At 42.9% G+C, this 26170-nt stretch overlaps 2 protein-coding genes across 6 annotated transcripts in view; both read left to right on the forward strand.

Moving 5' to 3' along the window:
* prkag2a (protein kinase, AMP-activated, gamma 2 non-catalytic subunit a) overlaps positions 1–10897 on the forward strand; it is a 158133-nt gene extending 147236 nt beyond the window's left edge. For 3 of the 5 annotated variants that reach the window (XM_045702715.2, XM_045702717.2, XM_045702719.2), the window contains 8 exons: positions 1517–1562; positions 1691–1745; positions 5094–5220; positions 7301–7466; positions 7556–7593; positions 7734–7880; positions 8120–8213; positions 9399–10897. In XM_045702715.2, the coding sequence (XP_045558671.1) occupies positions 1517–1562; positions 1691–1745; positions 5094–5220; positions 7301–7466; positions 7556–7593; positions 7734–7880; positions 8120–8213; positions 9399–9538 (813 nt within the window). In that variant the 3' untranslated portion in view covers positions 9539–10897. The remainder of the gene's footprint in view (positions 1–1516; positions 1563–1690; positions 1746–5093; positions 5221–7300; positions 7467–7555; positions 7594–7733; positions 7881–8119; positions 8214–9398) is intronic. The other 2 variants (XM_014159648.3, XM_014159651.3) reach the window with 2 other exon arrangements.
* A 2222-nt stretch (positions 10898–13119) lies between these two features.
* cox4i1l (cytochrome c oxidase subunit 4I1, like) lies at positions 13120–24409 on the forward strand. The gene is made up of 5 exons (XM_014159647.2): positions 13120–13265; positions 14230–14323; positions 14985–15152; positions 16862–16993; positions 24034–24409. The coding sequence occupies exons 2-5, from the start codon at positions 14230–14232 to the stop codon at positions 24165–24167; spliced, it is 528 nt and encodes a 175-aa protein (XP_014015122.1). The 5' UTR covers positions 13120–13265; the 3' UTR covers positions 24168–24409.
* Positions 24410–26170: the final 1761 nt, after the last annotated feature.

Raw genomic sequence — 26170 nt, forward strand, 5'->3', positions numbered from 1 at the left:
TTGGGAAGGTTGAACACCAGACGGGCTGCGGCGTTCTGGATGAGTTGTAGAACTGGAGTCAGTGCCTCTGTAATCTCGGAGTTAACTCCGAGATGTGGTTGCTAAATTCTGGTCACTTTCCCCAAATTCGCAGGTTTTTCAGAGATCCCGGTTGGAAGATTCAATATGCTGCAAATCTGGAATCCTTCAACTGGGATTTCTGGGAAACTTGGACATTATAGAACGATACCTGTATTTTGCAACCTTAGTCACTCTTCCTTTAGTCTGGACTGACTATGATGAGTGGGCTAGCCAAAAACCTTGAACTTTTATCTCACTCACTCACTCACTCACTCACTCACTCACTCACTCACTCACTCACTCACTCACTCACTCACTCACTCACTCACTCACTCACTCACTCACTCACTCACTCACTCACTCACTCACTCACTCACTCACTCACTCACTCACTCACTCACTCACTCACTCACTCACTCACTCACTCACTCACTCACTCATCAGTAATCACTCCTGGATCAGTAATTTAATGATTGATGTAGCTGTTGTTTACAGGAAACTGGAAAAGGCCTCAGATGTTTGCTATTGTATTATTGGGGGGGGGGGGGGGTCCTTTCTGGGGCATACATCTACATTCAAAAATTTTTTTTGGGGGGGGCTAAGATTTAGCAGCGGTGGTGCTTACTGCGTATAGGGGAAACACTGCAACCACTCTACAGGGGAAAAAAAAGGTCCTTCAACACACATGACCTAGGAAATGGCACGTCCCCAGTCTTTCAACACACATGACCTAGGAAATGGCACGTCCCCAGTCCTTCAACACACATGACCTAGGAAATGGCACGTCCCCAGTCCTTCAACACACATGACCTAGGAAATGGCACGTCCCCAGTCCTTTAACACACATGACCTAGGAAATGGCACGTCCCCAGTCCTTCAACACACATGACCTAGGAAATGGCACGTCCCCAGTCCTTCAACACACATGACCTAGGAAATGGCACGTCCCCAGTCCTTTAACACACATGACCTAGGAAATGGCACGTCCCCAGTCCTTTAACACACATGACCTAGGAAATGGCACGTCCCCAGTCCTTCAACACACATGACCTAGGAAATGGCACGTCCCCAGTCCTTCAACACACATGACCTAGGAAATGGCCTTTTTTGTAATGAAATCGAGGACCTACTACTCTGTCCTTTCCTCTTGCTGTGGTTATTTATTAACAGCGGTTCTCATAACTGTCTTTTGTCGGAGAGGGCTGACGTGGACCTGATTGAGACCCTCTAGGGAACTGGTTCGATTTTATGATGCCAGCACTTACATGTAGTTTGTTTTTCTTCTCCAGAGAGAATTGCTGTGATTTTTATATATATTTCTGTATTAAGAAATAGGAACTTCAATCACTCTTCTTTTTACAAAATAAAACATTGCAAATGTAGTAAAGTCTGCTGCGTTCAAATCATGGAATGTATGTTAAATATCACTAATTGTTGAATGTTCTGTCTATTTTAGGTACAAATATATGAGCTGGAGGAGCATAAAATTGAAACGTGGAGAGGTATGGGAACTTTCCAGCTATTTTACAGCAACTTTCCCATTTCAAAAGCAACATTTTTATCAGTTGTCCAACAAATAAAAGACATTTATTTTGTAGTTTGATGATTTTATTTTTTACATTTTTTTAAGAGCTCTACCTACAAGAAACCTTTAAGCCGTTAGTGAACATATCACCTGATGCAAGGTAAGCTTGTTATACATGACACCTGCATTTCCTATTTGTCTTTATTTTATGTAGTTTAAATAACAGTTATGATGGGGGGGAAATGAAACTGCAGATCCATGAATAGGATAGTAATGATCCATTCATGATTGACTTAGTGTGCGACCCATTCAGAGCTCTTTGTTCATATAAACAGACCGATTTAAACCCAATCTATAATCATCTCATAGTTGATTGAGAATTAAAATGTTAAATTAAATGTTCCCTATTTATTTTTTTCCCCCCACATATAAATACAATTGTATGGTCATAAACACAGTAAATAAGTCTCACTCCACATTAATTTATAGGTAGAGTAATTTACTGTCAATACACTCTCCCAGGTGGAGTTTTATATTTCTTGTCCATTCCCTATATTTCCCCTGGGGGAAGGTCTGGTACCTTCCCCTTGTATTTCTGCAACTTTTTCCATGTTCTTTCCATTGGGAGCATAGTTTATTTTCCTCACTCTGAATCATTCAAGGTCCATTTTGTGAAAAGACGTATGGGCCAGACTCTTCAATAAAAAAAAAAATCTATCTATCTATCTATCTATCTATCTATCTATCTAACTATCTAACTATCTAACTATCTAACTATCTAACTATCTAACTATCTAACTATCTAACTATCTAACTATCTAACTATCTAACTATCTAACTATCTAACTATCTAACTATCTAACTATCTAACTATCTAACTATCTAACTATCTAACTATCTAACTTACTTACTTACTTACTTACTTACTTACTTACTTTGCTTAAAATACTACTCACCTCTCCGTCATCCCAGGTTAATCAACTCAAGCCTCTGGTTTGGTTATGGGCATTTTCTGGCTCCTTTTGGGAGAACACCAGCATCATTTAATTGCTTAGTGACTGATTCCGCTGTCTTCATGGCCAGGTCTTACTGACTGATTCAGCTGTTCATTGCCAGGTTTTCTGATTATGTACTCTAGTGTATTTGTTTTATGGGAGAGACCGACTGACTGTTAGACATCCCTGATAGTCCCTTGTTTCTGATGACTTCCTGTATGGTTTCTGGTTTAACACGCATGGATGCTTTGTGTGTGTACATCTGGTCAATTTGCTTCAGCCCTTTACTAAATCAAGATTATGCTCACTTTATTGGTCAATTGCCAGCCAAAATGTGACCTTTGCTCTTAACCCAAACCCTCTGAAAGACACAACTTTTGCAAGGCACTGTTTCATTCCCCTTGGCGTTTTTCCTATTTTGTTGCATTACAACCTGCCATTTTAAATGGATTTTTATTTGGATTTCATGTAATGGACATAAACAAAATAGTCCAAATTGGTGAAGTGAGAAATAAAAAAAGTGTTTAACAAAAAAAATGCTAACAAATAAAAAACAGAAAAGTGGTGTGTGCATATGTATTCACCCCCTTTGCTATGAAGCCCCTAAATAAGATCTGGTGCAACCAATTACCTTCAGAAGTCATAATTAGTTTGATTGCACACAGGTGGACTTTAAGTGTCACATGACCTCTGTGTGTGTGTGTGTATATATATATATGACCTAGGAAATATATATATACATACATACATACATACATACATACATACATACATACATACATACATACATACATCTGTTCTCAAAGGCCTCAGTCTGCGGCACCATGAAGACCAAGGAGCTCTCCAAACAGGTCAGGGACAAAGTTGTGGAGAAGTACAGATCAGGGTTGGGTTATTAAAAAAAGATGCAAAACTTTGAACATCCCACGGAGCACCATTAAATCCATTATTAATAAATGGAAAGAATATGGCACCACAACAAACCTGTCAAGAGAGGGCCGCCCACCAACACTCACGAACCAGGCAAGAAGGGCATTAACCAGAGAGGCAACAAGGAGACCAAAGATGAAAAAAATCTATTTTAATTCCAGGTTGTAAGGCAACAAAATAGGAAAAATGCCAAGGGGGGGTGAATACTTTCGCAAGCCACTACACACACACACACACACACACACACATACATTTTGGAGAGGTGCGGGGGGCTGCCACATTGGGCCTTCAAGGCATCTAGGATATGATACCAGCAACCCTCCGGTTGCCAGCTCACTTTTCCCATCAGATGCGGGATTCTAACTGGCAACCCTTCGGTTGCTGGCTCAACTCTCTAACCACTAGGCTACCTGCCACCTCAATCAGGTCTACGTAACGTTTTATGGCACCTCTGTTAGGTACTGTAACATTTCACTCCTAGCAGAAACAAATGGTGTGAAACAGGGGTGAGTTTTGAAAGCCTCGTAGCCAGCGCAGTACTTCACTCTCTATAACCAGGACCCATTTAGAACAGCACAGCAAAGTGCTTAATTTGACTGTTTGTTCATGCACAGAAGATTGGCTGTCAAACATTGGTTTTAGAGTTGTTACTCTCTCATGGCTGTCTGCCAGGGTTGTGCGGAGCACGTTATTTCTAAGTTAGCTATGAGGCTTTCTGAAAACTCACCATAGTTTAGTTATGGGCAGACCCTCAGGATACCAAACATTAGGAACATCTTCCTAATATTGAGTTGCGCCCCCTTTGGCACTCAGAACAGCCTCAATTCTTCGGGGCATGAACTACAAGGTGTCAAGTGTTCCACAGGGATGCTCGCCCATGTTGACTCATACTTCCCACAGTTATCAAGTTGGCTGGATGTCCTTTGGGTGGTGGACCATTCTTTGATACACACGAGAAAATGTTGAGCGTGAAAAACCCTGCAGCGTTGCAGTTCTTGACACACTCAAACCATGTGCCTGGCACCTACTACTATACCCCGTTCAAAGGAATTTAAATATTTTCTTTCCCATTCACCCTCTGAATGGCACACACACAATCTGTCTCAATTGTCTCAAGGCTGAAAAATCATTAACTTTTCTCCTTCATCTACACTGATTGAAGTGGATTTAACAGGTGACATCAATAAGGGATCATAGCTTTCACCTGGAGTCACCTGGTCAGTCTGTCATGGAAAGAGCTGTTCTTCGTTTTCTATACTCGGTGTAAATCTATGCTTTTTCTCTCAAACTATTCACTATCACTTTAATTCAGAAGAGCTCTCTCGCAGCACACTCACTGTTATTGTTCTATGCTCTTAACATCAAACAGATTGACTAAGTAGGATGAATGACTGCACTTAAAGGTAACTTGGACTTTGAACCTGTTCTTTTGTAGAAGACTCCACCATGGCAGTGCTGTTTTAAAGATGGAGACTATTGATTGATGAAGAGTCGATGTATCAACACCCTCTGTCTCCAGTGCTTTATTGGCAACAACAAGTTGTCTTATTTTAACCTGATCTTCTATCTTACCCCTCTCTCAGTATATTTGACGCAGTATACTCGCTCATCATGAACAAGATCCACCGGCTGCCCGTCATCGACCCAGTCAGCGGCAACGCACTTTATATCCTCACACACAAGAGAATCCTCAAGTTCCTCCAGCTCTTTGTAAGTAAGCCTAGCACTGGATTGATGAAGCATGGGCTCTCTTATGTAAACAAACAGTGGATTGGAATGTAAGAGCATGCTGCCCCCTGCTGGATCTCCATGGAATTAAAGATTACATTTGTACATTTTAGTAATTTAGCAGACGCTCTTATCCGGAGCGACTTACATGATCAATTAGAGTTAAGTGCCTTGCTCAAGGGCACATCGACAGATGTTACACCTAGACGGCTCTGGGATTCAAACCAGTGACCTTTCGATTACTGGCCCAACGCTCGCAACCGCTAGGCTACCTGCCGCCCCATCTGACGAAAGGGAAATTAAAGAGGAAACACAATGGCAGGGTGATGAAAGGATGGCAACAGAGCCTAGAGAGCTGTCCTGATTCAGTAGAGGATTAGTTTAATCTGATGATCTGGGATGACCTCACCAGTCTAGAGGAGAGAATGTCTGGGATGACCTCCTCACCAGTCTAGAGGAGAGAATATGTCTGGGATGACCTCACCAGTCTAGAGGAGAGAATATATGTCTGGGATGACCTCACCAGTCTAGAGGAGAGAATATGTCTGGGATGACCTCACCAGTCTAGAGGAGAGAATATATATCTGGGATGACCTCCTCACCAGTCTAGAGGAGAGAATATATGTCTGGGATGTTCTCCTCACCAGTCTAGAGGAGAGAATATGTCTGGGGTGACCTCCTCACCAGTCTAGAGGAGAGAATATGTCTGGGGTGTCCTCCTCACCAGTCTAGAGGAGAGAATATATGTCTGGGGTGTCCTCCTCACCAGTCTAGAGGAGAGAATATGTCTGGGGTGACCTCCTCACCAGTCTAGAGGAGAGAATATGTGTCTGGGATGACCTCCTCACCAGTCTAGAGGAGAGAATATGTGTCTGGGATGACCTCCTCACCAGTCTAGAGGAGAGAATATGTGTCTGGGATGACCTCCTCACCAGTCTAGAGGAGAGAATATATATCTGGGATGACCTCCTCACCAGTCTAGAGGAGAGAATATATATCTGGGATGACCTCCTCACCAGTCTAGAGGAGAGAATATGTCTGGGGTGACCTCCTCACCAGTCTAGAGGAGAGAATATGTCTGGGGTGACCTCCTCACCAGTCTAGAGGAGAGAATATATATCTGGGATGACCTCCTCACCAGTCTAGAGGAGAGAATATATATCTGGGATGACCTCCTCACCAGTCTAGAGGAGAGAATATGTCTGGGGTGACCTCCTCACCAGTCTAGAGGAGAGAATATATGTCTGGGGTGACCTCCTCACCAGTCTAGAGGAGAGAATATGTCTACGGGTGACCTCCTCACCAGTCTAGAGGAGAGAATATGGTGACTATACAATGTAGTTCACCCGTTTCAAATCCATTCATTCAGGAGATGAATTTGAGAGTTGGAGTCCAATGAGGATTCCTTGAATTCCTGTGAACTGTATTCCATTTTGTTAGATTTCCTGAATTGATCGTGTTAACAGGGTAGTACTGTAGCGGTCTGCCGGGTAGAGAAATAGTATTGTCTAAATGTAAAGTGTCTGACGTAGAAGTGAGTGTGAAATGTAAACCACCTCTGCATAATGAAATAGACAGCAGGAAAGACGTTTGGAAACATGAACCCACTTGACCAAAGGACATCCGTCTGTCCTGGGCTAGACGAAATGATAGACCATAGGTGTCTGCACACACAGGGACAGATACAGACCGAATGTAAGATCGGTAGACAGACAGACAGAATATGAGACAGATTGGAAAAAAGACAGACATTCATTAGTTATATGAGAAGGACAGACAAACCTGACAGACCGACATGGAAAATATCAAATGGGACACGTACACTGCTAGAAAGACAGAGCTGACACTACATTAGACGGTCAAATGGAGATGAAACCAGTTTAGTTGATACTCAAATGCCCTCATTAGGGCTCGCAACGAAAACTTTTGCAACATTTCTGAACAGAAAACAAAAGTGAGTTTCTCATTGGCCATGTCTAGGTACTGCTGCCTGGTTTGTCTGTTTTTTAACGTTCCCCCCCCCCCCCCCCCCCACAAAATCTCTCTTCTGAACATATCCCAGGTGTGTGAGATGCCAAAGCCTGCCTTTATGAAGCAGACCCTGGAGGAGCTGACCATCGGCACCTACCACAACATCGCCTTCATCCACCCCGACACACCCATCATCAAGGCCCTGAGCATCTTCGTGGTCCGGAGGGTGTCCGCACTGCCAGTTGTGGACGAGTCGGGTATGTGTGTGCGTCAGAGTATATGTCTTTGCCGATATATTATTTTTGTGAAGTTGGATTCTGAATCTCTTTGGTTTTCCTCTTTTCAGGGAAAGTCGTGGATATTTATTCCAAGTTTGATGTCATTGTAAGTAATCCCTTCAGTTAACATTTCATGGAGAACCCTTTTAGGAATATTACTAATTTGTTGTTAATGAATATTCCTCATAAGTGTACGGTGAACATTCAGAGATGGACCAACTAGTTGTTCGTCTTTGCTGTGTGTAGAACCTTGCTGCTGAGAAGACCTACAACAACCTGGACATCACGGTGACCCAGGCTCTGAGGCATCGCTCGCAGTACTTCGAGGGCGTGATGAAGTGCAACCGGCTCGAGACACTGGAGACTATCGTGGACAGAATAGTCAAAGCAGAGGTGAGATTGACACACACACCTGACCTGAACCCTCTCCTGTCAGTCTGACATGGTAGCTAAATAACGTCTTGTTTTTTCTCCCATTTCCATTAAATCCCCTTCTTTCCCCGCTCCTCTTCTTCTTTCCCCGCTCCTCTTCTTCTTTCCCCGCTCCTCTTCTTCTTTCCCCGCTCCTCTTCTTCTTTCCCCGCTCCTCTTCTTCTTTCCCCGCTCCTATTTCTCCCCTCTCTCGTCTCCAGGTCCACAGGCTGGTGGTGGTGGGCGACAATGCCCACATCGTGGGCATCGTTTCCCTGTCGGACATCCTGCAGGCCCTGGTGCTCACCCCTGCAGGTATAAAGGCCCAGCGTTCCTCCTAACTATATATATTTAACCCAGGTCTTGTCTGGGTTGACCGAGGCTCTTAACTTGCTGTGACTGTGGTTTCCTTCTGGGGTATTGAAGCATGCAGGATGAAGATACTGACAAGGGAACCACTCCGTGCATGGAAAACACAGGGTTTGCTTGCTTCAACATATGCAAGCTTGTGTGTTTTTAGTATTGTTTGTCGCTAAGGCTGTTTCTGTTGTATTCAAATACATGTTCTAGCAAGAGTGACAATGTTTCTTCAGTGTGTGTGTGTCACATCATGAAGGCTGATAATGATGAATGAGTAGCAGGCCCCTCTATTTATCCTGACACTCTCCATGTGTTCATGCCCCACCCTCTCCTCTCTCCTCCCTGATGGATTGCTTCTCTACTACTTCCCCTCATCATTCCTCTTTCCCTCCTCTCCCCACTCCTCTTTCCCTCCTGTCCACCGTTCCTCGTTCCCTCCCCTCTCCCCCATTCCTCGTTCCCTCCTCTCCCCCCGTTCCTCTTTCCCCCCTCTCCCCATTCCCCCCCTTTCCCCGTTCCCTCCTCTCCACCGTTCCTCGTTCCCTCCTCTCCCCCGTTCCTCGTTCCCTCCTCTCCCCCATCCCTCTCTCATTTCTACATGTCAACACATTTCCCCCCTGCTATAACCATCCAGCATTGGTTTAAATAGTCATTTTCTTTCAAACACTTCAGCTTTGCTTGATTGAGCTTCCCTGGCGCTTGAGGAAGTGTGGTGAATGTTAACACGCACAGTCTTAAAACAGAAATGCAAAAACCTCATTTCTGAGGATAAGACTTTTTTTTATATAAGAACACACAGATGCCACCAACAAACCTATAGGTGGCCTCTCCTGAGCAGCAGCAATAATTGAATCACAAATAGTTTGACTTGATTAGAGACATGATGAGAGATCACAGCCATTTACGGCCAAATAGATTTCACCTCATAACTTAACCTAAATGATCTTATCTAATCAGGAAACCCAAGACTTAAGTTAGAATGGGTATGCAGCTAATTTCACTTAATGTAGAACAACAAAAATAGATTTCCACTGCTAACTGGTCATTTCCACATCTCTGAATGCAGCTGCATGAGCATGGACAAGAGCCTCTGAGATGCTTCCATACTAACCCAACTCTTCTCGCTCTTTCTCTCTCCAGGCATCGGCAGAAAGAGCAGCCAAGCACAATCAAAAGCAGAGGTAGAGACAGAGGCACCACCAGAAACATTGGTAGAGGCAGAACTAGAGGCAGAGGTAGTAGGGGCTGAACCAGCGACAGGTAGAGGTGGTGAAAGCTGAGACAGAGACTGAGGTGGAGGGTAAGTCTGAAGTAGAGGTAGTGGGGGTTATGTCTGAAGTTGAGACCGAGACGGTGATGGCTGAAGCAGGGGTAGTGGGGGTTAAGACTGAAGTTGAGACTGAGATGGAGAACACTGAAGCCATGGCAAAGACTGAGGCAGTAGTGAAGGTAGAGACTGAAGCTGGACCAAAGGATGCTGAGGGAAAGGCGGAGTATGTGCTGTGTGTGTGACTGACCTGCCGTGACACGGGACATTGCTGTGAGAGGAAGTTGACAAGGAAGACTGATGGAAGTTGAACCCCCAGACTGATGCAGCATTGTCTGGGCTGAGAAAAGGGTTGGATCGGACTGGTGGGATGAGTGGTACAGTCAAAGTGACCCTCTGGGTAACCAGGGCCCTGATGGGTAATTTGCTGTGATAGGGGAGACGTGGTCACATGGGTGACTGATTCGGGCTGACCAACCTGGGATCATTTTACTAGAGGGTCTGGGGAGGCGGTGGTGCCTCCTCTTCTCCCCCTCAAGATTGTGCATCATCACTCCCCTCTACTTTTACCCCCTGGATGTTCCAGAAACAACCCCTACCCCCTAGGCCCTCATTTTAGACTTGACATGAGTGGAAAGGTATTAGCAACATGGCTAGTATTCCAGCTAGGCTATCTGAAGCCCCCGAGGTGGTTTGAGTTGTTATTATAAGCTTATTTTTAGTTGCAGGTTATTTTCCATTTTAATCATAATCGTGTCTGCTCTCCTTCAGGGAAAGAGTATTGAGTTGTTTTTTTCTGTATTTGCACAAGGTTTTGTGAATGGAACCAAGGGATGTCGGTGGCTCTCTGAAAACTACACCAATCCCCCTCTGCTACTTATGATGTCCCTGTGACAGTGGGCGGAGTTTGCTGTCCTGTCTTTAACGGCATTGGTGCCTTTCGAGAGAGATTTTTTTGAAAGAGGTGATGGTATGACGACTTTGTTGTTCAATGCAATTCAAGAAGCAGCAGCTGCCTATATACAATATGTATGTATACTTCTCCAGTTACTTGGAGGCATGCAAGATATATCTTGTACTCTGTATCGATCATACTGGAAATATAGAGAAACCTTTTGTACTGAGGAAACTAAGTGCCAGAGAAAGGACAGTTATATTTTTTCTCTTTAGTCAATATTGTAAGATCATGTTCTTTTTGTAAAATGTACTGATTTATTTTCTTGTCATTCAGATTGTGAAGTTATATTGTTAGTCTCTGAGTGGTTTATCTATTGAAAATGAACAGATGTGTCATGAGTGTGACATAATACATGTTTCTGTTATTACATTTTTCTTTTGCTGTTTAAAAAAGTAATAAAACATACTACTGAAATCTTTTTGTCTTGTGTGTATGATTGTGGTATTTAATTGAAGTATAATGACATCACCTAGTGGCACAATTGTGCAAATGACACATTGAACTAGGCTACACATTTAGCAATGAGGTATAAGTGCCTTGCTCAAGGGCACATCAACAGATTGTTTTACCTGTTCAGCTCAGGGATTTGAACCAGAAACCTTTTGGCTACTGGCCCAATGCTCTTAACCGCTAGGCTACCTGCCGCAAACCAAGAGAAGATCCAGATCATCAGAGCCCAGTTGCTATAAAAACAATTCTGGATCAGAATTATCTGGATTCTGTAATCCTCTTTTTTTGCAATCCAGGATCAGATCCATTTGGCTGTTTTTTTTTTTTTTTGTACTTTATTTTCAACTACCAAAAAATCTGGAATATTCTGATCTTGATACCTCAAAATCAAAGAATCTTTATTTTCAGTGTTTTAAACAAGTCTACACCTTGCCATCTACTGGACAGGTTATGCTACTAGTGCCATACTGAGGGAAACAGGCTTTTTTAGAATCCGAGAGGGGAAATTCTTACAATCTCAACATGTAGGCTCAGAATTCCAGAATAGTCTCTTAACAAATTAGAAAGTTGAATAAACTTAATTTCAAATTACTTTACCTGTTGTCTGCTGATTTTGTCCCCATGTCGGAGGTAATCTGAGACAAAATATCCACAGGCAAACATTCTCGACCTGACCTTCAGTCGAGGGTCTGTTTATATTTTTTCGCACACAAAAAACACTTCCAAAATATAGCAAAGCCTAACCGAACCACAGACCGAATATGCGATCAACTGGCATATTCCACAAACACTTCCAGCTGATTGCGAGAACTCGCCTCAGTCGACTATGTTGGGTTAAATGTGGCTATTTTTTCCATATTGTGCATCAAGTTCAATGCCTAAGGAGATTGAAAATACAAGTGACCGAACCCATCAATGCCGCAAAAATGCATGTTAACACTTTCCTGTGATTACCCTATCTCCACCTCCTACCGCCAAAAGGACCAACAGCACAGACAACCGGTAAAGTAAGGGTGTATATATAATTTTGACTTGAATCTTTTTTAAGCAGACTTCTTTCAGACTGAATATCCATGAGGTAACCATGGTAAGTCTGTTTAGGCAAAGGGAAACAGATGCGTAAACTATATAAAGGTATCTAGATTAAAAATAAGAGCCTGCATATCACTTAAGTACACACATTTATTTTACTTAATATAACAACTGAGCCCATCTATAGCCTACTGCTGTCAATTTAACATAATGAAGCTTTGGTTTTCAGATGTAAGAACGTTTTTTTAAAACCTTGTCACTCACCTTAGTTAAACATTTCTTGTTTGTAGTGCCATTCACCATCCTAATTCCACCGTTCCAGCGGGATCAATACTATTCTAATCACCTTTGAAAAAGACCAATCTGAAGCCCTATCTGGAGGATCAGAAACACATTTTTCAGTTTTGCAAAACCCAATTGTTACGTTTAATCCTATCTGATTGCTGAAATCCGATATAACTTTTTAAAAACTGGGGGCAGGGAAATTGATGGGTTTTCAAATCTGCCTGACCATTCAAACATTTTTTACCTGCCCTGACCGCAACAAATAGGAAACTCAGACACATTTAAAAGAGCGTGAGAATAATAAGAGCGGGAGAAAGGTCAGGCTATGCCTAGTTATGTAAATTGATAAGCTACTAGAATACAAGATGGGTTAATGCTATTAAGTGCCACTGAAAACAAAGTAAGCCTACTATTCGCTTACTGCTCCACTTTAAACACAGCCTAATTTCAATGTTTTAGTTGCAATTAAAATATCCATGGTGTCTGGAACGCATAACGGCCAAGCTGATTGGCAAAATGGTTCTTATCAATAACAGAGAATTCTGTATGGCAAATCAATGTAAGAAAGTTATTTGGAACAAATTCAAAATGAAAGCGTGAGATAAATGTGCAGGAAGTATCACTTCCGAAAGTGGTTTGTGAGCGCGCGCTGTCTATCCGAGCACAGATGTGTGCGTATGATATGTGCTAAAAAGTACACTAGATATACTTTGCAGTACACAGCCTATTGATATGAGCTATTAGAATGTGATTCTGATCAACCTCACGAAGACACAATCCTGGTATGGTTCAAGTGACTGTCACACAGCAGGCGCTTCACACTTGGAATAAAGTAGAATAACTTCAGTTGGAGCGCTTCCTGAAAGCATCTCATTGGTTGTTTCTACTGATAGTGAGGGACACCTGACTAAAAACTCTACATAGACATTATAAATTGTCCATACACTCCCATAGAGATAGCACGTAGGCACATCGGACAGACAGAGAGAGCTGAATAAAATCCCTATATTTAAAGGTAATTCTTTTAGAAATTATGATTTCTTATAAAGCCTTCTATTGTTATTCATGCTACAGGAACTGTATGTACACTCACGTTTACGCAACAAGTGTGCAACATTCAGATGTACCTATCAATATATATAGACTACCTGTAACACTTGGATAATATTTTGTTCTTTGTCTTTAAACCCAAATGGTTGGATTTATAGGCTACCTTGTTCCATTCACAAATTAATTAATTAAATGTTAGCTTGTTTGTCGCTATGAATAGATTTCAATCAATTACAAGTGTAAGCGTGTGAAGTCGTTTTTGGGAAATATCAATGCATAGGCTATTTTATTGTCAGCAAAATTATTATAACATAGGAGATTGTTGGCTCCTTTTGTTATAGATGGTTTATCGTAGGCTATTGGGCAAATGTCTGGCATTATGAGACGTACAAATGCACAATAAAATGCCTTTTGGTTTGCAGAATTGACAATAAAACATCATACAGTATCTCATGCATGCGCCCCCTTGTTGTAAATGTAGCAACTCTTTAGCACCCAAAGCACTACGTGACAGTCGGTGCGCACACATCCACACTCGAGTTAGCAGCATTCTTCAGTTTGCCCGACACCTGCTCAATATGAGGCCCAGTCGGCTGGGCGCTATTTCCGAATCAACTTCTGCTGTCGTTTACTGCTTATGGTGTATTGGTTTACTCAACAGAACCAAATACTGTATATGCGCCCCATTGGTGTTGCATAGGAAACATTCCTTTTAGAAATCCACCCATAATGTGATTTTGACAACGGCCAAATCAACTTCAAAATTAGAAGGTGTTATATTTTGAATATTTTACCATTTCACCCCAAATTAATACCGTACATGGAAACTGGGTTTATATATTTTATGCAACTGTTAAGAGTTAAATGTCCTACCATAACTGCAACTGCTTTGTATAAAGTGACCTTACCATAGCTTTGTATCTGTCCAGATGTTGACCTCTCGAGCACTCGTGCGCGGGCTGAAGAGCTGGTTTTGGAGACCACTTTCATCTACCAGCAGCGTGCAGGCTGCTCATGGAAAAGGTAAACTCTTCCTATAAGTCTCATGTCCCACAGTTTAGGCTACATTCGAGAGTGGTCATCTCCCGAGGTCTGATTTGATAGGTTACCCCGAAGCAAATACATTTGTAAATACGCGCTCTCATACTTTTACACTCGCTTGCCAAAACCGCTACACAATGCACATTGGCCACATTTTAAAACAGTGTTGTTTGGTTTTCATGATATAAGCAGGGTGCTAATTGGTAACAAGGGTGTCCGCGCAAATTGTGCTTAGGACAAGACTGGTATAGTATAATGATTAAGCTGTCAATCCGCGCAAATTGTGCTTCAGACAAGACTGGCATAGTATAATGATTAAGCTGTCAAGTGCCACTTGCTTTGGAGCCACTCAGACAGTTAAGGCACAAATTATGGGTATCACATTCCACAAGGTCTGGTCTTTGCGCCAACCATGTCACAGGGTCATTGGGAGTGCTGTATGGCGCTGGACTACGCACTATTCGGCCAGTAGAGGGAGTGATAACATCATTGACTGTCCTGTGTGAGTTAATGTAGGCTAAATTTGATTGGATCTTTGAAATACATTATATCACGAACATTACAAATAAAGACAGTTTCCAATCAGTTTACCAAGCACCATTGATGTCACTGTCTGTCTCTGTTTTTGTGTCCGAATATATAGATGTGAGCCCTGATGTGCTTGACCCCTCAGTGCCACAGTACAACAACCGCCTAGACACTCCTCTCTCTGACGTTCCATTCGTTAGGAACCTCAACTCAGAGCAGAGGCAGCTCAAGGAGAAGGAGAAGGGGCCCTGGACCAAGCTCACCAAGGAGGAGAAAATTGCATGTAAATCCTAGTGATCAAATCACATTCAAAACTGGATTATGTTCACCAGGGCACACAACAGAAACGGTTTTAAATTGTTTTGTAACGGGAAATGACAGTTGCAGTTTCTTGTTGGTAGTTACCCCCTGTTTCAGATAGTTTGCTTCCATTTGGTGCCTAATGAAAATGACCTCGGTGGGTCAACAAATATCCATTCATATGAAAACAAAGGCGAAGGAATTGAACTATTTCTAAATGTTTGACAGTGTTAAATACAAATTACAATCACATTTCCTCATGTAATACAATGAGGGACTTTGGCCCCAGGTGTTTCATACATGATAAGAAAGCTCTCCCTTTATGTTGGAAAGGGCTGTATACAGTTCTTTAGAATCGCTCACTGGGTAATAGTGCATCTTTAATTCAGAGACACACCTACAGTATGGTGTACTGGGCTGCATTGCATTTATAGCAGGTGAATGGGTAGAAATAATGTTTTGAAAAACATAATCTGGAAGTGCTCCAAAGGTACAATAAATTCAGCTCTCAATAGATTCAGCTGTCAATAGATTAATCTCTCAATAGATTAATCTCTCAATAGATTCATCTCTCAATAGATTCATCTCTCAATAGATTCAGCTGTCAATAGATTCAGCCGTCAATAGATTCAGCTGTCAACAGATTCATCTCAATAGATTCATCTGTCAATAGATTCAGCCGTCAATAGATTCAGCCGTCAATAGATTCAGCCGTCAATAGATTCAGCTGTCAATAGATTCATCTCAATAGATTCATCTCAATAGATTCAGCCGTCAATAGATTCAGCTGTCAACAGATTCATCTCAATAGATTCATCTGTCAATAGATTCAGCCGTCAATAGATTAATCTCAATAGATTAATCTCAATAGATTAATCTCAATAGATTCAGCCGTCAATAGATTCAGCTGTCAACAGATTCATCTCAATAGATTCATCTGTCAATAGATTCAGCCGTCAATAGATTCAGCTCTCAATAGATTCAGCTCTCAATAGATTCAGCTGTCAATTGATACAACTCTCAATAGATTCAGTCTGAGCGTTTAACGTTGGAATCTTCTAATGCAGTAAAAATGTGGTGCCATTTTCCTATCTTGTTTTATGACCACATTAGTTTGATTAGATTTGGAGTTTTAATTTTTTAATAGGATTAGGACGTTAGGTGTGAAGGTGTAATACTGACCACTAACGTTCATAAATAGGTGAAAGATCACTGTTACTGTTGAATCTGCATGAGCATTACTTGAATATTGACAATGTGTAGTTCAAACACAAGGTGGCAATATAAACTCACTTTATGCAAGAGTTATTTCTCATGGTGCATTGTTCTGAACAGATTCTAGGCTGCCCATATGAGATGACAACTCAAAGAGATATTATTCACCAGTTTGATAATAAGCTTCAATAATCTTGCATATAATATTGTAATCAAAATACATATTGTCTTCTCACAATGAAGACAGTGACTCCTGAATTTTGATCAGAATTAAATATGAAATATGATTTGTGTCAAGCAATTATGCAAAGAAATACTTTGAATTACATAATGTATCAAACCCTCTTCATTTTCAATCAGATAGTTACAAAAAATTATTTCAACATTGATATGCAATCCTGATGAACTCTTTCTCGTTCTCTGTCTCTCTCATTCTCTCTTCATCTCCCTCCCTCCATCCCTCCTGTTGCCTGATAGTGTACCGTCTGACCCATGAGCTGACCTACCCTGAGATGAGGAGAGGCTCCAGTGAGTGGAAGACGGTACTGGGAGGGGTCTTCATCTTCCTGGGCTTCTCTGGCATGCTGGTCTGGTGGCAGAGGATCTTTGGTGGGTCTCCCTGTCACTTTGTCATTATTTCAGTTGTTGTTATATAGTGGGTAAAGAGTGGATCAGGAGAGCTGAACCTAGGCCAGCTAAAAGCCAAATGCAGCTGTTTTTTTATTATATCAAAGTCAAATCATTTATCAATATCAAATAATTCCTTTGTTACAATTAAGTACCTCACTGTAATAGATTTTTTTTTAAACAAAAAAACTGTACTGTAATAGATTTCCATTAAAAAGGTCAAAAGTAGCTTTTTAGCAAAAAACTATTTCTCAAGCAAGAATTGAGCTAGGACTGTCTGGGAGTGGTCTAAGTGCAGAGAGGAAACCTGTTATTGGCAGAGAGGTTTGTAACTCTCTTTGTTATTGGTCTATTTGTCATAAAGTTCGTCGTCTGAAGAGGAGAAATCATTGGACCAATATGCAGCGGTTAAATTGCTCATCTTCTTATTTATTAAAGAAAGGAAAAAAATACTCATACAAAACAAACGATGAAAAACAGTCCTGTAAGGTGCTCAGACTATACACGGAAACAACCACCCACAAACACAAGAGAAAATAAACCCACTTAAATATGGCTTCCAATTAGAGGCAACGACAACCAGCTGCCTCTAATTGGAGGTCGTTCCAAAACCCCAACATAGAAATAGAAAACCCAGATAAACACATAGAAATAGAAAATATAGAACATACACCAAAAACCCTGAAACACACAAAACAAACACCCTCTGGCACGCCCTGACCACACTACAATAACAAACAACCCCTTTTACTGGTCAGGACGTGACAGTACCCCCCCCCAAGGTGCAGACCCTGGATGCGCCGAAACACAAAACCCCACAAAAAAATAACCCCAAACTAAAGGGAGGGAAGGGAGGGTGGCTACCGTCACCGACGGCTCCCGTGCTACACCCCCCCTCCCCAATCCTCCAACTACGGAGGTGGCTCAGGCTCCGGCTTTAGTCCCCATCCTAACCTGCCCACCCCCCTTGAAGGCTCATGGCTGTAGACCACTGCTGAAGGCTCTGGGCTAAGGCGCGTCGCTGCAGGCCCCGGACTGTGGGCCGTCTCTGCAGGCTCCGGACTGTGGGCCGTCTCTGCAAGCTCCGGACTGTGGGCCGTCTCTGCAGGCTCCGGACTGTGGGCCGTCTCTGCCGGCTCCGGACTGTGGGCCGTCTCTGCCGGCTCCGGACTGTGGGCCGTCTCTGCCGGCTCCGGACTGTGGGCCGTCTCTGCAGGCTCCGGACTGTGGGTCGTCTCTGTCGGCTCCGGACTGTGGGACGTCGCCGGAAGCACTGGACGGGGAACTGTCGCCGGAAGCTCTAGACGGGGCACTGTCGCCGGAAGCTCTGGACGGGGAACTGTCGCCGGAAGCTCTGGACGGGGAACTGTCGCCGGAAGCTACTGTCGCCGGAAGCTCTGGACGGGGAACTGTCGTCGGAAGCTCTGGACGTGGAACTGTCGCCGGAAGCTCTGGACGGGGACTGCGCACTGAAGGCCTGATGCGTGGGGCTGGCTTTGGGGGCGCCAGACTAGTGACACGCACCACAGGGCTAGTGCGAGGAGCAGGAACAGGACGTACTGGACTGGGCAGGCGCACCATAGGCCTGATGCGTGGGGCTGGCTTTGGAGGCACCAGCCTAGTAACACGCACCTCAAAGCTAGTGCGAGGAGCAGGAACAGGATACACTGGGCCATGAACCCGCACTGGAGGTCTGGAGCGCACAGCCTGCACAACCCCGTCCTGGCTGGATGCCCACTCTAGCACGGCACTTGCGGGGGGCTGGTATCGACCGCACCGGACTGTGCGTGAGGATGGGCGAGACCGTGCGCACTTCTGCATAGCACGGTGCTCTCCATGCCAAATGCTCCCCATAATAAGCACGGGTAGTTGGCTTAGGGCTCACCCTTGGCCCAGCCAAACTACCCGTGTGCCCCCCCCACATTTTTTGGGGGCGGGGCTGCCTCCTCTCCTCCTGAAATGGAGGATATAAGGCCTCATACCTCCGTCGCTCTGCCTTTGCTGCCTCCAGCTCCTCCTTCGGGCGCTGGTACTCCCCAGCCTGGCTCCATGGACCCTTACCGTCGAGGACCTGCTCCCATGTCCATGACTCCAAATAGCTCCTCTGTTGCTCCTTCCTCCGCTGCTTGGTCCTTCTTTGGTGGGTGGTTCTGTCATAAAGTTCGTCGTCTGAAGAGGAGAAATCATCGGACCAATATGCAGCGGTTAAATTGCTCATCTTCTTATTTATTAAAGAAAGGAAAAAATACTCATACAAAACAAACGGCGAAAACAGTACTGTAAGGTGCTCAAACTATACATGGAAACAACCACCCACAAACACAAGAGAAAATAAACCACTTAAATATGGCCTCCAATTAGAGGGAACGACAACCGGCTGCCTCTAATTGGAGGTCGTTCCAAAACCCCAACATAGAAATAGAAAACCCAGATAAACACATAGAAATAGAAAATATAGAACATACACCAAAAACCCCGAAACACATAAAACAAACACCCTCTGCCACGCCCTGACCACACTACAATAACAAACAACCCCTTTTACTGGTCAGGACATGACACTATTAACCAATTCACCACATGAAGATGTCACATTGGAACACTGACACTCCTGCCCATGCAATCCTGCTGATTAGAAGGTCCTGTGTAGATTGTATTTTCAACCAGTAACTATCAGGAAATATCACAGATTTAAAAATATCACACTTTTATAGTGCTAGTTTATCAGCTGTTGTACAATTAAGCAATAACGCCCGAGGGGCTGTGGTATATTGCGAATATACCACGGCTAAGGGCTGTTCTTATGCACGATGCAACGTGGAGTGCTAGGACACAGCCATTAGCTGTGGTATATTGGCCATATACCACAAACATCCAAGGTGCCTTATTGTTATTATAAACTGGTTACCAACGTAATTAGGACAATAAAAATAAATGTTTTGTCATACCCGTGGTATACGGTCTGGTATACCACGGCTTTCAGCCAATCAGCATTCAGGGCTTGACCCACCCAGTTTATAATATAATATGAAACACATGGCACATAATTGTGACTGCACTTGTCCTTTAAAGGTAGACTCACTTGAGTGTCCCTGTTATACACACTAAATGCTGTATTGTTGTATTTCTAGACCAGTCTTAATTTATTAATGTATTATAAATTGTCTTTCTGCTTTAATTATGATGACATAACGTGATAAGCATGAATAAAAGTACCTGATATCAGATTATGCCAACTGACTTTACACAGACTTGGTTTAATGGTCAGCTAGCTAAAGAGTAAGGCCTGGTTAGATTGCATACGGCTGATTTCTGTCATTTTATACATTCGCTCTTATGACTTCTTCTGACATCTCACACTAGTACTGTAGAAATAATGCAGTGGAAATGGAACGAGTTAAAGCTAAGTGTTACTAGACGTTACTTCACTAGACAGTTTGGTGCAGTGTTGGGTTGTACTAAACCTTAATCCAGGCCCTTACAGAGAATGGTCTCGGTACAAGTGATTCTGATTTAATTATCATAACATTAGCATTGTATCACAAAATATATATCTATTTTTTTTTTTTATTATAGACCGATAGGCCATGTGCTAAAGAAAAAAAATAACATATATTATGGCTTGGCTGAAATCGAAAATGTTATACTTTATATCAGGGATTATTAAATAAGTGTATATTCAGTCAACCAGGAAGAAAATGGTCAACTCTGGTATTCTATTAGCCTACTGTAGTGCAGATCTCAGATTCACAGTGTCAGACTTGCAGTAGACACAGCCTTTTCACCTGCAGCACCCGCTCCCTATTTAACAGAGTTCACTCAATCTCTCCACAAGCTAAAATAATTGGATCATGCTGTGTTAGAGAGAGAGAGAGAGAGAGAGAGAGAGAGAGAGAGAGAGAGAGAGAGAGAGAGAGAGAGAGAGAGAGAGAGAGAGAGAGAGAGAGAGAGAGAGAGAGAGAGAGAGAGAGAGAGAGAGAGAGACAACACACTGGTGTTTGAGCCAGGGCTTCAGTTGAGGAATCCCCCTAGACACACCCTGTTAACAATGATGGTGATGAGCACCTGGTCTAGTTTCAAGGTTGTGTGTGTGTCTATCTGTTGGAAGTAACACAAATTCTCTCTCTTTCTCTTTCTCTCCATCTCCTCCTTGAGAAACCCCATAGCGTTCAGGGAGGAAGTAAAACGCTATATCAGGAGAAAGCCAGCCAGGAAATGAATAGGACCACAACACAGAGAAAGAGGCAGAGAACAGAGAGAGAGAGAGAGAGGAGACACACAGGACAAGAGAAGAGAAACAGAGTGAGGAACAAAGGTAGGGAGAGGGAAAGAGATGGAGTTAGAAGCAAAGCAAAGGGCAAGTGAAATAAGGAGAAAGGAAAGAAAAGGGAGAGTGCAAAAGAAAAATAGGTTGACGTGAAGTGTGTCAATGAGCAAATGAGATAAAGGGACTTGAAAGGAAAGAGGAATTAAGAGGCTGATACACGGATAGAGAGAGAGACAAAAAGAGGGAGACCCACAGACAGACGGGAAGGCAATTCAGTTTAGGATGGGGTATTTCCCTTAGTTTGGAGTTCAGGTTGGGACTTGAAAAGCAGGGTGCATGCAACGCTGAGGGGGCTCCCTCCACCTAATTAGAGAAAAAAATAGTTGCTTCCTGGATAGACTTTACCACTCGCTACTCTTCTAATAGAGCGGATAAAGATCAATGGTGATTTTCCCAATCTCTCTCTTCCCCTCAGGATACAGGTTCATTCCCACCCGCCTCCGGCACATTCCGACACACAAGTGGCTTTCACCGTTCCCACAGAATTCCCATTTTGGGAATGCTCCCTTAAAGAATGTTTGGTATTCCTTGTAGTTGATGGTTTTGTGTGCCTTTGAGTGCTTCAGCGAAATAGCATCATTTTGTCACAAAGGTTGGTTTTGATATTGGAGCGTTGTGATGTTAGAGTAGCTCTCTAGGCATTGGAATATTGAAGGTTGAAATTCTCCCATGGGTATAGGTGCTTTACTTCTCAGTTGGCACAGTACAGTAGTACCCTCCCGTAGTACCCTCCTCACTGTGTGGTATATTTACAGCACAGTAAGCTGCTGAGGGGTGGACAGCTCCCCTTTGACGGAACAGAGCAAATGGAATGGCATCAAACACCTGGAAACCATGTGTTTGATGTATTTGATACCATTCCACTGATTCCGCTCCGGTCCTTACCACAAGCCCCTTCTTCCCAATGAAGGTGCCACCAACCTCCTGTGATTTACAGTAGCATTGTTAACAGTTAATAGGGAGAAGCTGTTTCATAACATAATAATCTATTCATTTCACACTTAATTTCTCCACTACACCCGTCATCTATAGACAAATGTGATAAAAAGTTGATACTACTATAGGTAGGCTAGGGCTAACTAACGGTTGTTTGATACTAGGTAGGCTAGGGCTAGCTAACTGTTGGTTGATGCTAGGTAGGCTAGGGCTAGCTAACTGTTGTTTAATGCTACGTAGACTAGGGCTAGCGAACTGTTGGTTGATACAAGGTAGGCTAAGGCTTGCTAACTGTTGGTTGATGCTTGGCAGGCTAGGGCTAGCTAACTGTTGGTTGTTGCTAGGTAGGTTAAGGCTTGCTAACTGTTGTTTAATGCTGTGTAGGCTAGGGCTAGCTAACTGTTGGTTGATGCTACACTCTTAGAAAAAAGGGTTCCAAAAGGGTTCTTCGGCTGTCCTGGAACCAACAAGGGTTCTTCAAAGGGTTCTCCTATGTGGACAGCCAAAGAACCCTTTTAAGTTTTCTGAGTGTAGGCAGGCTAGCTTGCTAACTAACTGTTGGTTGTATGTATTGCACTCTCTCTGGGCTCACTCTCAGACAATATGCTGCCCCTGGAATTCACTAACACTCATTTCTTTATTGTGTAATCACTCTACCACTGAAGATAACGTGACAGAAGGGCATTTGGCACTTTTCTGTCTGCTGTACGCTCTGGTGCCATGATTAATTACTACCTTCCCTGTTTCCTCCAGTGTAGCGGCAGTATGAAGACTAGATGGGTGGGTGGGTGGGGGGATTTTGTACAATCAACAGTTTTACATTTGTTTATGCCATTATTTTATGTGTGAAGTTAACTGTCTTGTGGCTGAGTGAGTGTCCATTAGTTAGTAACTGAATGGAATGAACATTTGTTTGATGTAGAAATAACAATCCCCTTTAAGGCGAATGGGATCATTGAGTTGGTCAAATTGTCATGGTTCATGGTTGAACCACCTTGCACCTTCTGTAAAGGAATTTAAGCAGAATGACTTCATAGCTTCATGCATGCAGACTCAAAACATAAGTGCTTTTAATATCGAACCTAAAATAATAGATTCTTTACTTCAGCTCAAGTGTGGCTGAGTTCACTTCTGCTTATGCACGGACTGGTGTACATGGCCTGACACTCAAGACGAACTACCTCAAGATGACTATTTATCTAATGCCTTTTTGGTCTCATGCAATGTCTCATCCAATGCACTGAGGAAGACAACACAAAACACCTGACTGTAGACCGGTTTTCCAGGATACAGTTTAATAATACTAGTCCTCGGCTAAAAAGTGGAGATCCTCCATTGATGCCAGTTGTTTTGCCCTGGACTAGGCTTAATCTCTGTCCAGGAAACAGGCCCAAACTGTTTGCCTCACTGAGACAATGTTTTTACAAGAAGAGTGTCCTGGAAGATTCTTGAAACAATAAACAATTGATTCTTATAAATGATGTTTACCCATTTTGCGTCCTTGTATGATCCAGAAAAACATCTTGCAACACAGTTTTGCCATTGTGTGGAGACAGTCACGTTTTATCTCTTGAGACTGACATTGTCTAATGCAACAGTCATGTCTTTCTCTCTCTCTCCCTTTTTCCCTCTCCCTTTCTCTCTCTTCTTTTCTCTCTCTCCCTTTCCCTCTCTCCCGCTCCCTATCTCTCTCTCACTCTCTCTCTCCTTCTCTCTCTCTCCCTCTCTCTCCCTCTCACTCTCTCTCTCTCTTTCTCAGTGTTTGGCGAGGTTCCTCACACTCTGTCTGATGAATGGGTGGAGAAGCAGACCCAGAGAATGATTGACATGAGGATAAACCCCATCGGTGGGTTTGCCTATCACTGGGACTACGCGAAGAAGCAGTGGAAATAGGAACTTGTGTGTATATGAGCCGTTTTTGTTGCGTTAGTTCACTCTAAATACAAATGAACATGATTTTGCCAGTTCCCTTGGTTGTAGTTAAAGGTAAGTGGGAAATCATGTTAATTTGTATTTCGAGTGAACTATCCCTTTAAGTGCCTCAGTAACATTGCTCTCACTTTCAGGGCTGAACATCAATTCTTATTTTAAGATGGATTCATTCTATAAACCAAATAAACATAAACTGTGACCAATTTCCTTTAAAGGTCAGATTTTGTTCATCTTGCAAAATCTCTGTCGAAATGTTGATAAGCTGCAGCAACATTTCTGAATTTTTAAGCACATGTTTCTGGAATTGCATTCCTTTTTCTCTCTGAAAAAGCTAAACTAAACATACTCGTGTTCGCCACATTTAGTTCCAACCCTGAAATTAAACATAGTCTTAAATTCTGTGACCGTCATCATTTTTGATGCCCGAACAATTCGCAAAAAACAGGCCTCGATGCCAGCAATTATCTAGCTATCCACACAACTAACTACCCCGCAAGCGAAACTGCTAACTAAAAAAACACTACTTATTTTTTCCACATGATTTAAAATTATCTTTCTTCTCCTCCTATGTAGTCCAAGTGTTACATACAGTTTCTTCTTAACAGTGATAGCTCTGGACTCAAATTAAATTAATTCCCAAGTTCTCAGCAGGATGTAGCTCCCACACTGGAATTCTGAGGACGGGGTTAAGTCCTGCGGGTGTGGGATGCTGAGAGGGGTTAAAGCAGCCTTAATTTGGAACCAGCAGCTGGTTATCCAGGGAGACATAGTAATTAGACTGTGCCTTGCCCTGGCACAGTTGGATGAATACAGATCATCATCTTAATCATAGGGCTGATCATAGTGTAATCAGCGATGGCTACCATCATCACCATCGTCCTCTGTAGCAGCTGCAACAGCAGTAGATAGGCAGGTAAAATAGAGAGCAGAGGTTGCCATTTGGTACAGGCATAAACCTGGGTGCATTTTGATGCCAGCGACCTCCCGACGAGTCATTGTCACACTTCACAGCTTTGTTCCTTCCCTCAGGTGACTATTACTGTAATACTGCAATGGGGAAGCTATGATAAATACCACCCTGAAGTGTGTCTGTGTGCGCATAGAAGCTTTAGTACCCAGTGGATTCAGCACACCTCCTCAAATACTATTCATCACGCACGCACGCACGCACGCACGCACGCACGCACGCACGCACGCACGCACAGACACACACACACACACACACACACACACACACACACACACACACACACACACACACACACACACACACACACACACACACACACACACACACACCTTACAGCACCTCAGGCTATGGAGGTCTTTTTATATTCCATACCGTACTGTGCAGTTAGGAGATTGCATAATGTGAGTGCTATTCATGTTTAAGGGATAGTACACCAAATTACAAAATTACATATTTGTTTTTGTTCCTAGTAAGCAGTCTATTAACAATGACAGAGTACAATACTTTCTTTGGGTTTGTTTACGTTGCCACTGCCACCATCCGCTGATGTTAACATTGTCTAACCAACAACCGATGCAAGTCAATGTACCGGATATTAGCATGTTTTTAAATTTCATGCCCAAGTCGTCTCAAAGGCTGTGTTTACACAGGCAGGCCAATTCTGCTCTTTTTTCCCAATTATTGGAAAAAGATCTGATTCTGATCAAAAGAACTGGGCAAAAGATCAGAATTGGTCTGTCTGTGTAAACAAAGCCAAAGTACCTCCAACCAAGTCAGTGAGATAGGCTACCAATTCCTTTCAAAGCATACACATCGAACAGATCTTTTAGTCAGAAGAACACAAAATATTGAAAAATACCCATTCATGTTTGTGTCATGGCATACTCCGATCCCATGCGTTGCTTTTTTCTTCAAAACCGCTTAAAAAAAAACAACCAGATAGTCATGCTTGAACTACTATCAAAGATATGACAAGTTTAAAAGAGTGAGAGAT

Source organism: Salmo salar, chromosome 19, assembly GCF_965601325.2.
Source record: "Salmo salar chromosome 19, fSalSal1, whole genome shotgun sequence".
In the NCBI taxonomy this organism is placed as follows: domain Eukaryota; kingdom Metazoa; phylum Chordata; class Actinopteri; order Salmoniformes; family Salmonidae; genus Salmo; species Salmo salar.

Excerpts from the sequence above, each read along its gene's own strand:
- cox4i1l (XM_014159647.2), top strand. The coding sequence starts at position 14,230 with ATGTTGACCTCTCGAGCACTCGTGCGCGGGCTGAAGAGCTGGTTTTGG. Across the intron at positions 15,153-16,861 it reads CAAGGAGGAGAAAATTGCAT|TGTACCGTCTGACCCATGAG; the intron begins GTAAATCCTAGT and ends GTTGCCTGATAG. Across the intron at positions 16,994-24,033 it reads CTGGTGGCAGAGGATCTTTG|TGTTTGGCGAGGTTCCTCAC; the intron begins GTGGGTCTCCCT and ends TCTCTTTCTCAG.